This window comes from Trachurus japonicus, chromosome 16, assembly GCF_045865225.1.
Source record: "Trachurus japonicus isolate A0001 chromosome 16, Traja_1.0".
Classification (NCBI taxonomy): Eukaryota; Metazoa; Chordata; class Actinopteri; order Carangiformes; family Carangidae; genus Trachurus; species Trachurus japonicus.
The window spans coordinates 11,617,089-11,630,878 of record NC_140922.1 but is presented as its reverse complement, the minus strand read 5'-3'; the positions used below and the strand labels follow the sequence as shown (position 1 = coordinate 11,630,878).

Here is a 13,790-nt window from a genome sequence, read left to right as displayed (position 1 = left end):
CAAGAAGACTGTAGGTATTCATCTTACCAACAATTTTCTTGTTAAATTATTGTAATTAGTTAATATTTATTTATTTATTAGTTATTATTTATTTAACACAAATTTCTTGTTTCTAATAATCTTCCCATGCATTTATTATATGTCACACTTTACAAATGTAGTGCTATGTTGCACATACTGTTTACTATGTTATTTTTTAAATGAAGTCATCTCAACACCTTAAACATTTTTTTTAATGTTCCCTCCAGAAAAAATAATTTGTTTTCTGGATCTCAGGTGATCACTACAACAGTCATAGGTTACTTTTATACAAAGGTTTAAGTCTAGACAAATCAATATTCTCAGCATATTTCAAACCAAAGCAGGTGAATATGTCATTCTGTAGCTTCTTCAAAGTCAAATTGTTCCACCAAAGTGAAATATTATAGAAAACAAGTCAAATAATAGTCATACAATCACACTGTTTAATGCACAATTTACAAGCACTGATGAAGCGTTAGCGCTATCACTTTGCTGTCACCTTTAACAAATGATGACTTACTACTCAAAGCAATATAGCTGATGTTAGAGATGATCCTCTACAACACCTTTTGGGTGATCTCTTGAATCTTAAAGGTGTTAAAACGTCACAGCAACTTGAGGCAGTTACAACAGGAAAACAAGAGGTTCAGTTTCCACAGACACAAAAAAATCTCACCACTTTGCTGGAGGCAACTACAGAGCTATAGAATATTATTTGGATATTTCTAGTTTACCATGAACACTTGCTGAGACATTGGTCAACTTCCCGTATGCTTTCTTCATCACTTTCAAAGATACATCCCCCGTAAAACTCCCATCCTCTCGTGTGTCTTGGCTTTTACATCTCTCTTGAAGATTCTGCTCAGTCTGGCTGGTAAACGTGCAACTAAGATCGACTAGCCTAGATGTTGAATAGCTTTAGATTTGGAACTGAAAAGGAATCGAGAAGATATCAAATCCAAAGACTAAGCAAATCCATCACTTTTAAGCCTTTGCTCCATCTGCAACATGCTACTTTCTAAAAAAAAACACTTCTTTCAATAATAACACTGTCCAATCATTCAATTATTAACTGTCACAATTTGTGTCTGTGAAGTTAATGGGATTTTCTGTCTCTTTGTTTTGTAGGAGTTGCTCTGTGTTAAATAAGAACAGGATTTCACAAGTCTAATTTAAATCATCATTATTTAAGGTAGCGTGTGTTTTTACATTGTATTTTGAGCTCAGGTAAATTGTTAAAGTAATCCAAAAATCTACATTCATAAAATAGCAATGTGTAACTTCACAGCAGCAGAATGTGTTGTGTTGTGTTGTGTTGTGTTAAATGTCTAAATAAACATAATATATTACTGACAGGGACGTGTAGCTACACTCAAACAGCATTGCCTATATTCAGTAAATGTTAAGTAAAAATGGCACCAAATAACTCTGGGTGCCAACCTCATTAAAATATGCCAAGTCAAGTCTCTCTCAGCAAAACAAGCTTTGAGTTTTAAAATAGAAAAGACACGTATAGGTTTAAAAGTTCGCTTCCATTGAAACCAAGAGAAAGCAACTATCTGGCAGCTTCCCTAAAAAATATAATATTGTAATAGCACTTATAGAGTAGGAGCCGGTCCTCTTCCCATAACACTTCATTACAGTCCAAGTGAAAGTTAACAACCCGCTATTAGGAGCCAGTCCCTAGATCAGCTGAACAAAGAAAGGTTTTCTATATATGGCACAACAGAACAAAAAACTACATTAAAGGTTATGTCAACACATAAAATTGCACTGTAAAACAGTAAGAGAATAAAGAGGCCTCCTTCACAGGCTGGGACAAACCTAGATATGTTAGTTATTCATAATGAGCAGGATACAGATACAAGCTAAGTACAGCCAAACATCATAAAAACTAACCTAGATTTTATTTTACTTCCCACATTTCACTCAAACAGAATATACGGATATCACAGTGCTCCTGTTTCTACTTCCTCCCATTAGCTAGTTTAAACAGTGAGTGGACAGCGATCATATTCATACTTTTATACTTTGATTTTAAAATATTCTATTCCTGCACATGAAACACACAAATCTGTATTTGATTAAACTGCAAAACAAAACAAAAAAAAAGAAAAGTAATATTCAAAAGAGATAACATGAACCACGGTGCCGTTTTCCAGGACTCAACCTGAGGCTTGATGGAGCGACAGAAAACAGGACACTGGGTCGCTGCCAACCACTTACTCAATAATGGGAGCTGAGCGATCGTTGGTGACAGTTCTTCGGAGTCGTACGTGGGCAAATGGATTGGGCCTGAAAAACGACACAATACAATAATGAACAATGAACAAATAATATGACTGAAAGAAACAACACAGGAAGCTCAGTGGCCTGTTACTAAAAGTCACAGTGATCAGCCAATGACCTTTCTTGTGCATCTTCCCGTCTTTCAGCGAATTTCCTGTCACATCTCCACCGAAATCTAACAGAGGCAAAAAATGTGAAAAACTATGTACAGAGGAGTTGTTTATTCACAGCCAGGTGGTGATAGGGTGGTGTTTCTTACTTCACTGAGGGGCTGCAATTAAAGAGCCACTTCGGTGTTTTTATAAGGGGATTCAAAGTTGGTTGAACACTGGATCATTAGTTCCCATGATGCACCTTAATAGCATCCTAAATGCAATTCAATTAAGTCCAATCAACTTCCCCACAGGGCAATTTAAGAAAACACCTCCCTACTTGGTAAATCCTCATGTAGTTTGTAACAGAGGCTTCTTCTTACAAGGTTTAGGCAAATTAAAATCCAATCAAAAGATGACATAGAAAACACCGTGCTTCCTCTTTTCACAGGGTAATTAGTGATCCTTATGACTCCTTGATGAGTGAACTACGTATGTGTCGATGCTAATAATTTACCTGGTTGGGGAAGGTGGTGGAGAGGTCAGTTCTGCGGTGATCTGAAAGTGACAAGAAATAATAAGAACTTTTATTCTATACCGTATCTCTTTTATTAGCATGAACAATGAGGGTCAGACACATTCACTCACACCTTTGACCTTTCATGTTTCTGACCTTGTTGGTGTCGGCCATGCTGTACGGGCGCGGGCGGAAGGTGCTGACCCTCGGGGGAGGAAGGGAGTGCTCCTCCTCTGACTCTGGGGTGAGGGCCGGGAGACCTGCAGACACCAACTTGTCGAGCTGTCCGGTACTGGTGCTGTTAGCTTTAGATAAGAAGAGAGAGCTGCAGCAGGGAGGGCCACAGACAGAGAGGAAAGAATACACAAGAAAAAAAGATAAGACCGAGGAAACACGATGAGAGTGGAGAGGTGTTGGTTTTGTGTGAATTCGTCAACACTGCTGTTGTTGTTGGAAAGAGGGGTGGAAAGAGAGAGACAGGGTAAGTGTCGCTCTGCTGTGACTTTGCGTGTGTCTGGCATGAGAGATGTTTGATTTTTGGGAACAGAGATGGAAAAGGGAAGGGTGGCATACTAGTTTCAACATGGAAACAATCCCCTACTTTTCAACATATTACAGATATAATGGCAGAGGGACTGATTATAAATGACTGATGGGAAGTGGAGGAAGCATTTCTCTCATTAAAAGGATCAAAAGTCAGCAACAATCTCTGCTCTCCACTGTCGTACCTCTCGAGGTGATCCATCTTGCTGTGGTGTGGCTGAGTATAGGAGAAAGGGAACCAGCCTTTCCTGTGGGGGAACATTTTAGTGTAATGTTATAAAGAGCTCGAAAAAGGCAAATTAGAGATGGTGTGTGAAGCCAGTCTCCACTGTTTTGTATGAATGTGTAGATGTTTTGGGCTTTGTTTTATGTCAGTGAGCTGGACTGGACCAACAAGGTTTTATTTAACCTAATTTAATTTAGAATAAGATCTCATCAGAGTTTATTAAAACTAGGTCTCACCATTAGTTTTAATACTAAAACCATTATGAATTTTGGTTTGCGCCATTATGAATTAAACTTGAGTTTTATCAATAGCGACCCAGTATCAGGACCCAGTACATGTAAAAGAGTGGTGAGAGGGGTCATTAACTGTTTACTTTGAGCATCAGTGGTACAGCTGGCGACCCAGTTCTCCTGCTCAACTACAAAACCTTTGTGAACTGGTATCTTTAAAAAACATGTATCTTCATCATAAAGTTTATTTTGAGGACCTTGATGTTAGTCGAATCGATCCATCTCAAAGATGCAGCCATAAACGGGCTGTTTTAAGTTAACTCTCGATCACAGTTTAAATTGGAGTTTAAAGTTTGGGTGCAACAAATAATTGTAAATTGGTTCAGCAGTACAGAATTTCAACTTAAACCATGATTTACTCTAGTTTAAACCTTGTTGGTGTGATCCAGCCTAAATTCATATTTTGTCTATAATGAAGATGCTAAAGGTAAAAGGCCCCTTCAGGTTCTACAGCAGCGTGGGACTTTTTTTAAAACATACCGTCCAGTCCGCTCATTCTGGCCATAGTGCCATCCGTCTCTGGGCTCAGAGATGAGCAGGGTGATGTTGTCACCTGGCTGGAAGTGCAGTAAGCAAGCCCCTCCCACAACGCTACCACCCTCCGATGCTGCGGGACTGTGACCAAACATGGCCTCCACACGTGTAGGTCCAGACAGGGGCAGCATCCTGGGAAGACTGGAGCCTTGACCGGAGGAGACGAAGAAACAAAATGAGGAGATGGGGTTTGGGGGATAAACACACACACATGAATAAGACAGGCAGAGTGTGTCACGCGTTACCCTGGAAGCCGCCAAGCCTGATTTCACTGGAAGGACGCCTCGGCAGCGGGAGAGTGGCCGTAGCGCTCACGTCTGCAGTTTTCAGCAGCCAGGGGTTGTGTGATGGTGAGGAAGTGTTGCTCCCTCCTGGTCCCACCTGTTGGTGCAGCAGCTGCACAGGAGTCATGGCCCTGGAGAGAGGAGCGCTGTGAGGCAGCGGCGGACTGTGAGGAGCGCTGTGAGGAGCGCTGTGCGGGATGGGGAGGGTCATGCCGTGCAGGGAGCCGCCGGTGGGGGAGATCTGGCTGAGGGACATCACAGTGGAGGGGATGAGGCTCGGGGAGAGGTTGGACGTGTTGCTGGCCAAGAGGAGGGAGCTCTGCTGGGCCGAGCTGCTGGATGTGGAGGGAGTGGATGCAGCCGGGCTGATGCTGACGCTGCCGCCGGCGCCGCTGTCGGGGAGGGGGCTGGCCGAGGCGCTGAGGGGCGTGCTGGTGTGCTGAGGAGAAGCTCCTCGCGATGCAGCTCCAGCAGCTCCGGCAGCTCCTCCGGTGGATGACGCAGAGCGGAAAGTCTGAGGGGAACCCTGAGGAGGACAGGTGTCGCTCTGAGAAGAGGAGGGGAGTGAGCGCTGCTGCTGCTGCTGCTGCTGCTGCTGCTGCGAGCGACTGGAGTCTCCGTTCAGCAGAGGAGGGACTTCCTGCACAGAGAGCCTCTGGAAAACCAACCAACAGCCAGCAGAGCAGTTAGACACAGAGTTGTGAGTTAAACGTTTAGTGCCTTGGTGCTTAACTCAGAAGGTCCTGGCCAAGTCTTGAGATTTTATTTTTGTCTTGCAAAACACAATGGTTTACCAGGAACTACTAAAAATAGACATGTTTATAAATATTGGAGTTTAATGCAATGAGGTTTTGAAAGGTTTTCAGTGTCTCATCCCACCATGTGGAATGATCACACAAAAGGTCTGATATTATGAATTTTAAAAAATACTTCAATCCAGTGCGCAGGTCAAACACATCGGACCTGAGCTCACCTGTTCTGGCTGAGCGGAGCCGAGCTTGGTGTGGCGGAGGGCCTCGGCTATCCCAGCGGCCCCCGAGCCTTGAGGGGCGGTGTGACGCAGCAGGTTCAGAGCGCGCTCTGGAAGTTTTGTCGGCTGAGAACATGACTGCTGCCAAGACGACAGTTTCTGGGACAGGAGCTCTCTCACCTGGTTCATCAAAAACGTTAAAAAAGAAAAAAAAAATCCAACACTGTTAGAAGCTGAGACTGGAATTATCAATATTTACTCATTGTATTTTCCTTATTTTCCACACATCTCATTATGTTACAGTAGCAGGACAGTGTATGAAGACATAAGTCAATGAATGAATGAGCTCAGATCAGATGAAACTACACATCATTGTTAATAGAATACATTAATATGTGGTTTAGGTCTTTTCACCATATTCATCGACAGTGTAAGAAATACAAAACATCGGACAACTTAAGACATCTAGACTTGAGAGAGCTGAGTTGACTGAATACATAAATAAACCAGAGTGTAAACAGATCACCTTGGAGTGGTAGTTGATGAGCAGCTTGGTGACACAACACTGCCTGTCCACCAGGAAGCAGTATCGTCTCCTCTCCTCTGTGAGCGCCGACCTGTAACCCGAGGCGACCAACACGTCCAGCTCGCCTTGACGACGACTCATCAACTCCACAAACTGCAGCGGGAGACAAAAACTTTAAGTCTGCAAACCTGAACGTCGTCACACCAACAACCACACACAAACCCTAACATTACGCAGAGCACAGCGCTCACAGTGACCTTCAATTCACATCGCACAGAGAGAGGAGTGGCATCACTTCCTGCCTGGCGCAACAATGATAACAAAATCCAAATCATGAAAAACACTGTCCTGGTGACCTTTTCTTGCCCTCTCCCTTTTTGATTTCTCATTTCACCCTCTAAGTGGCCAAATCCTCTCGGCTTCTTATGTCACTCATGTTTCTTCTCGTTTGTGCGGTAAGTTGCTTGTTTTCTGAAAAATCAGCTGAGGCAGATTGTTCTTTAATCTCATTCACTCTCCGACCTACTTCTCACAACTCTGCTTTTTAATCTGCTGTAATGCTGAGTGAGATGTTTAGGATCCATGTCTTTGAAAAGGTCACTTGTTCTATATGTTTAGTTCTGAGGCGCTCTCAGTCACCTGCATCTCTCTGTCTCCATATTTGTTGGGGTGTCGGCTGCCTTGGCTCTTCCTGCGGAGCTTCTTGAGCTGGGACTGGCAGCGCTCGATGGACTCGGACTTGGACCTGCGCTCACTCTGGTACTTCTTTAGAGTGGCCTGATGAAGTCAGAAGATAGAATCAGGATCTAATACACCGGTGTGGATCTCCTACACCTTTCCAGTCCACTTTTATTTTAATGAATACATTTATACCCATAGTTAAAGACATTATAGGTCCAGGTTCAGGTTCAGGTTACTATTATTGTACCCGTAGGTTAACTATACATGATTATTCTTATGTATTTTTCACAATTTCTTAAATAACTTACATTATGTTATAAATTATACACACGCAGTCTGCAAATAAATGAAAGTAAACTTTTTTAAATATATTGAGTAATATGAATATGAGATATTTCAGTGGGTATGTTGACATACAGTGAGGTATTTGATGTCCAGCTCCAGCTTCTGCTCCAGCTGGGCGAGCAGCTCAGAGTGAAACAGTTTCAACTGTTGAAGATGAAAAGTAGCACATGAAATAAATTAGTAAAGTCAACATTGATTTCAGCGGTGACGACAGCCTCAAACCACAATCATCTTTTTAACTTGTCAACTAATTTTTCTGATCTCTGCTAAATAAGATTTTACATTAAATGTTTGTGAAAATCATAAATGTGGAAACATCTATCATCATATACAGTTTATTGCAATGTAAATATCAATTTCAGTATTTAATCAACTAATGCTTGTGATCACTTGGTGTAACGAATGTGATGAAATGAGCACGTAATTATGTGTCTTACCACGTCTTCCAGCTGCACCTGGATCTGTCTGTGCACCTCGGCCATCTGAAACAGCGTGTCTCCTGTGAGGAGCAGTGAAGGCGTCATCATCACTATCGCATGACTTAGATGTTTTATATCTTTAACCTGTGTGTGGATGGTCAGGGCCGAAAGCTGCAAATATCTTAAATCAGTGTTGCTTTGTAACAGGCTGTTTGCAACAGTACGGGCAGAACCAAACCCCAGATCAGTTCAAATGTCCTAAAACCTGCTGCTTTGACACAATCTCTCATGTACAAAGTGGCCGTCAGCTGTGAGTCCCTCCCTTGGTCACACAGCGCTGTAGTATGTGGTGGCTGGCATCTCGCCCTCCGACACTCCTGCCTGCCTCCCCCGCTGTTTTCAGCATTACAATGAGATCATGTGGTGTTGTTAATCTCCCAACAATGACCCTACTCTCTCCCTGTCCCTCTGCTCTCTGCCTCTCTCTCTCTCTCTCTTTCTCTGCATTTCCTCATTCCCTCTTCATCTTCATCTCCTCGCTCACCGACACACATGCACCAGACTCCCAGACTATTTCCAACTTCTGGCCAGCTGTCACATTGACTCTGTAAACTTTATTAGGTCTACAGCCAATTCATTTTTATTTTCTCCTCCCCCCCTCCCTCTCTCCCTCCCTCCCTCTCTCTCTCTCTCTCTCTCTCTCTCTCTCTCTCTGTCTATACCGGCCGCCCACTCACCCAGCTCTTTGGAGCCTTGGCTGTCGCTCGCCAGCTCTCCCAGTTTCACCAGGGCATCAAAGTACCCCTTGGCAGCCACGGTTACCCCTGAAGAGAAGGAACAAATTTTATGGAAGATTAAACAATATCTCTGTGTAATTTGTATAAAATTACAGCCGTGACCTTCCTGTTACATGAATCGGTAATTTAAAACTTGACTGGATTCACTGCTCCATGTGAAGCAGACACGAAACTATGAGGACGCGTCATGAAGCGGTCAGTGTTCGACCAACCTGTCAGAGCTTTCTCGTAGTGTTTCCCCATGGTCACAAAGTTCTTCAGACTGGGGTTGAACTGGTCCAAAATGCCCTGTTGATGAGGATACACACAGGAAACATGACATTTAAAGTGTCTCTACATTTCTAAGTCACACAAATCTCTGAATCATGAATTTTCTGTAGGCCACATTACAAGATGTTCAATGGAAAACAGCAGAAAAGAGATAATCATCTACTTGAGTTTCAGACCAACAGACTGTGGAGTTTTACCTTGTAGACATTTTCTGTCATCTTGTTCACCTCCTCGGTTCGGGACATTTTTCCTCTGACGTTATGATCTGCCACTGTGTTCGTCTGTATGGTCACCTCCTGCTGATGTTCAGGTTTCTAGGCTTTAGTATAGTGACAGACGTCCTGCAAGAGAACAAAACGGTTTCAATAAGAATAATTAAATCTAAAATGTAGGATACTGGATACTGTTTTCAAATTCGCCTCCACCGAGGAAAAAGAACATTGCAGCTGTATTTATCTGCACCTCGGCTGAAAGTGCAAATACCAAACATTATTGATTTCCTTTGTTGTATATTACACTGAAATGAATATATTTGGGGTTTGTACATACTCAGGACACAGGAGGTCACGGGATTTGAAAGTATATGTCACAAGTACAACGAATTAGTCCATGTAGGTAGACAGGTAAAAACAGAAACAACTGTTAATTGAAAAATGATTAGGCTACATAAAAAACACTCATTTTCAACTATCAAGAGGTGAAAAAAAACATTCCCCTTTTCTCTTCATATGCTACTTCTCTATTCAGTGTAATATATATGAAGTGTTGAGTGTGTGAGACAGTGCAGCAGCTGCAGGACTTTTAAGGCCACTGAACCATCACAACAAGCGATGAGAATGTCACACCGTCTTGGGTTTTGTCTGAGGGCAGCACTGTTTTCATTTTCACATGAATCCCCTCTGAGTCTCAGCTGCCAGTTTCTACATTATCGCTCCACAACATGAGGACAACCCAAATATTTCTCCTAGATTCATGTGCCAGACCCGTTATACCATTTCAGATAAGAACAATGGGCTCCCCAAGTCCAAGTCACAGGTGTCAGAGCACTGAACAAACACGCGACAACAACGTTTCCTCGGCAGAGAGGGACGATCAAGACGGGGACTGCTCTGGGGTCAGAGGATTTCCAGTCTGGATTTGATGGCACAAGACTCCACTTGAACCACTCGGTTTTCCCTGCGCAGCCCTCCTTTGTTATCACAGCGAGATTACAGAGAAAACGTTGACCCAGATCAACTAATGGTATATGACACAAAGAAAACATTACCAGACTCTTGCTCATTAAGGCCATCCTGGTGGAGTCTGTAATTTGTCAGAGTGCCCGGCCCAGTCAGAAAAGTGGGAGCTTTGTCCTAACTTCTTTTATTCGTCTGAAGGCCTTTATAACTGTGTGCGCATGCTTTAAAATGATGATGAAGTGAAATATTGAGGCTGGATAAAACATTTCTCTGAGTATATCCAAGCTCCACATGACTCAATAAAGTGCTGTTTGTTTCAGGATTCAGCAGGAACAGTCTGCAGGTGGTGGGGAGCTGATACAGAAGGTGCATTCATGTGGGTTAGCCTCTTTAAATGTCTTAAAATGTGAGAGGATGCAAACACTGCATTTAAAACCCATCAACGTTGCTGTGAAAAGAAAATCAAACAGCTTATACAGAAACAGTCAGTATAGGCACAGATTCAGCAGATCTGAATTAGAAAAATACTCCCTGACTATTTTGATTTTGATTGAGGAAAAATACAAAAAGAAGTGTATATCACCAGTGCATCAAACTTATAGTTCATTAGACTAAACAAGACACTTGAAAACATCACGTAGACTCTGGTTAACACATTATTTCAACATCTTTTTTACACCTGATGTACAAAACAATTCTCCTCATCATTACCTGCAGCACCTCCAGCCAAACTAGTAGACACACGTTTTTTTTTGTGGTTTTGCAGGTCTCTTCTATTTAAAGGTGAAACACTGTCTGATTTGTGCATATCCTCTTGCATTTCTCTATGAATGAGTTCATGTGTTCATTAGCTGCAGCAGTCCTCTGCTGCTGGACCTTTTCTTCTTCCACGCCATCTCCTCTCATTTCAACAAATACTAAGGCTACAGATGAGCTGGGGAAGTATGTTAACTCACTAAAGACACATGCAAAGAAACCAAATAAAAGAGAGAAAGTTATAAAAGTCACGTTTTCATTAGAAATATGCATAAATCAGTTGCACAGTGGCGCTTTCCCCCTGAATGAACATGCACCCTGCCATTTGTCCACACTGTGCCGCCCGGTCACAGCTACCTGTTGATCTCAAACACTCAGCACAGCTTCCGTTTGTGCAACTGTGACAAATAATTCAGCTACTATAAAAAATAAAAAAAAAGGAGAAAAAAAAAGAAAGAAAGAAGTAACTTACCTTTTCTGATCTCATTGTTGGAGACGATAAAAGCTTCCTGCTCCGTCTTTGAGTGTTTAATGAGCAGTAGGACACCCCCCTCCTTTCTTCCTATTAGGCTACTTTCCCTCTCCGTTAGTTAGTGGGGGGTTGTTTCATCCAGCAGAGCACTAAATCTCAGCTCCCCTCCACCCCTTTTTCACATGCCCCCCCCCTCCACCCCTCTCTCCCTCTCTCTCTCTCCCTCTCTTTCCTCCCTCTCTCCTCTCTCTGCCGCTCCTTACTCCCAGAAATCGGGGTCAGATATTTGGTGCCGTCCAGTACCTCTCCTCATTACTCAACCGATTATCGACATGCCTTCACGCCCGCAAGAACCGGCCAGAAAGAAAAAAACCCCACCGACACCACCACCTCCACCTCCACCGCCACCAGCAGCAGCAGCAGCAGCAGCAGCAGCAGCTATCCTACCTCCTCCTCTCTCCCCTCTGCTCCCCTCCCGGACCAATACAACCAGCTCCCTGCTGCCGTTGGAAACCCGCAGTCAGCCTCCCATTCTGTGTCTGCCTCTCTCTGTCTCCCTCTCTCACTCGGGCAGAATAACAATGAGCTAACGGGACCTCGTCTGAATAGCAGCAGGAGGAGAATAATGACTTGAACTTTTGAAGCCAAAGACAGAGCAGCACAGGCAGGCAGGCAGGCAGGCCTATCACTGGCCTACATACACCATCACACCCCATCACACATTCCTGCTCCCCATTCTCAGAGGGAGCACAGAGGAGGAGGAGGAGGAGGAGGAGGAGGAGGAGGAGGAGGAGGCCCTGCATGAACACAGGCCTTTCATTTAATGCAATAAACTGATGAAGGGATGAAATGTCTGTGTGCACATTAAGGTTCTTGAGAGCAGAGTTTTTAGTGGTGCTCCAAGAGTTCATGGTTCAGGTGGGTCCTCACACATCAACACAGTGGTGAAAACTTTAACTAAGTACTTTTATTCAAGCACCATTACCAGCAATTAGAAATACCCAGGGCCTCAACTGCAGCTCCAACCATTAACAAATGTTTTAACCAAAGGGTAACATGCTCTTTAAATCTGCTACACACATTTTGAAATGTTACAGTTCAGCATGAAAGAATATGGTTACAAACACCGGTCCCATTTGAGCATGATTAGATATACACCAGCCACAAAATAGTTTAAAAGTTACAAGTTGCCAGGTCTGATGACCTCTATCGAATAACCTCACACTGAGTAAACGGATTCTGACATGTAACAGTGGAGGATTTAATGAATCCTGAGGTCAAAAATGTTTTCAGTGAAAGGCTCCACGACTCTCAGAAACCCTTGAACTAAAGGCAAAAACAGATCTCAAGTCATTTTTAATTGAGTTGACTTTTCCAGATTATTTAGGCCTATGTAAAGTGCGTGGTGGAATTTTCTGTAAAGTGTATCTGCCAAAACAAAGGTTTTAGTGGTGTTTAAGCTTTCATTACACTGGCAAAAATCTAATTCTGAGTGCTGAATCTTTAATTTTTGTTAGTGTAAAAGTCCTCAAAAATATTTGAATTACTTCAATTGAAAATGTTAAGGCCTTTCTTACAGAAGATATTAGACACTGGCACTTTTTATGTGATGACGTGTCAAAAATGGCTGCGCCAGTCCTTTGTGTTTTCACCCATTTGTGTTTCTAACACTGAATAAATCACAATAGAAATTTATCTACGATAAAATGAAATCACAGGAATGCATTAGTGTGAACCTGTGCACCATTTGAAATATAATCAGCATGAAAAATGAGGTGGAATACTTTCACATAATAGGCTTTATGGTACTTTATGAAGACAGGGGAAGTGAAGCAAGAAGCCTGTTGGATAAACATTTGTCACATCTAAACTCTGACTTTCCCTTCAGCCCCATTAAACATGGATTCTTATTCTTATATCTGGAGACATAAAGTTAATGTGAGAAAGTTTATGTCACATCACCTGCAGGAGGCTCAGGTGTCTGTCTCAAGTTGTCGTGTGTTGCAGTTGCAGTTTTCTCCCACAGGGTGGCGCCAGCGTGACATGGCTTCCTACAGCACGTGACTTCCTCTGCAGGAGCCTGAACATCCAGTGAGGCGCAACATGTGCAGGCTGGAGAGTCACAGTAAATCAGCATCTTCAAGGCCAAAGCAGGCAGGTGGTCAATATCAAAACACAAACACACACACATACATAAATATATATAATGTAGGCTATAGGTGTTGGTGTTGAACAGAACAGTAGGCCTACTATGAATCAGTTTCTACTCTACAGTCTCTCCTGTGTTCAGATACACTGTCTTTACCTCGGCTCATCTCCTCTCCACTCAGTCAAAAACACTACTGGCACTAAGAGCATACTCTAAATCACAGGACATAAGTCTGATCTGGGACCATCTCTCCGTTCGTGAGACTCTTCCCGTCCTCAGAGCGGCCTCCAGCTCAGCCGCCGTGGCAGACAGGGTGCTCTGTGGTGCTCTGTGGTGCTCTGTGGGGTTCTTCTGGGTCACTTGGTTCAGAGCTGAGGGGAACATTGGAGCGTCTGTGGTCTCGTGTCCTTGGACCTGAGCCGTAAAGCTGT

The 13,790-nt window shown here is 43.1% G+C and overlaps 1 protein-coding gene across 2 annotated transcripts; it reads right to left on the bottom strand.

Annotated features, from left to right (window-relative positions):
• Positions 1 to 1,042: 1,042 nt before the first annotated feature.
• LOC146971847 (BAR/IMD domain-containing adapter protein 2) lies at positions 1,043 to 11,417 on the bottom strand. Of its 2 annotated transcripts, XM_085801407.1 has the most exons (16): positions 11,211 to 11,417; positions 9,002 to 9,145; positions 8,747 to 8,822; positions 8,475 to 8,561; positions 7,756 to 7,817; positions 7,391 to 7,462; positions 6,932 to 7,069; positions 6,293 to 6,445; positions 5,770 to 5,946; positions 4,758 to 5,451; positions 4,459 to 4,660; positions 3,648 to 3,710; positions 3,076 to 3,244; positions 2,920 to 2,960; positions 2,429 to 2,485; positions 1,043 to 2,316 (listed from the first exon to the last, which is right to left on the bottom strand). In XM_085801407.1, exons 2-16 carry the CDS (start codon positions 9,047 to 9,049, stop codon positions 2,244 to 2,246), a joined length of 2,112 nt encoding a protein of 703 aa, XP_085657533.1. In that variant the 5' UTR covers positions 9,050 to 9,145; positions 11,211 to 11,417; the 3' UTR covers positions 1,043 to 2,243. The 2 variants fall into 2 exon arrangements, with proteins under 2 accessions (XP_085657533.1, XP_085657534.1); XM_085801408.1 differs by lacking the exon at positions 2,429 to 2,485.
• Positions 11,418 to 13,790: the final 2,373 nt, after the last annotated feature.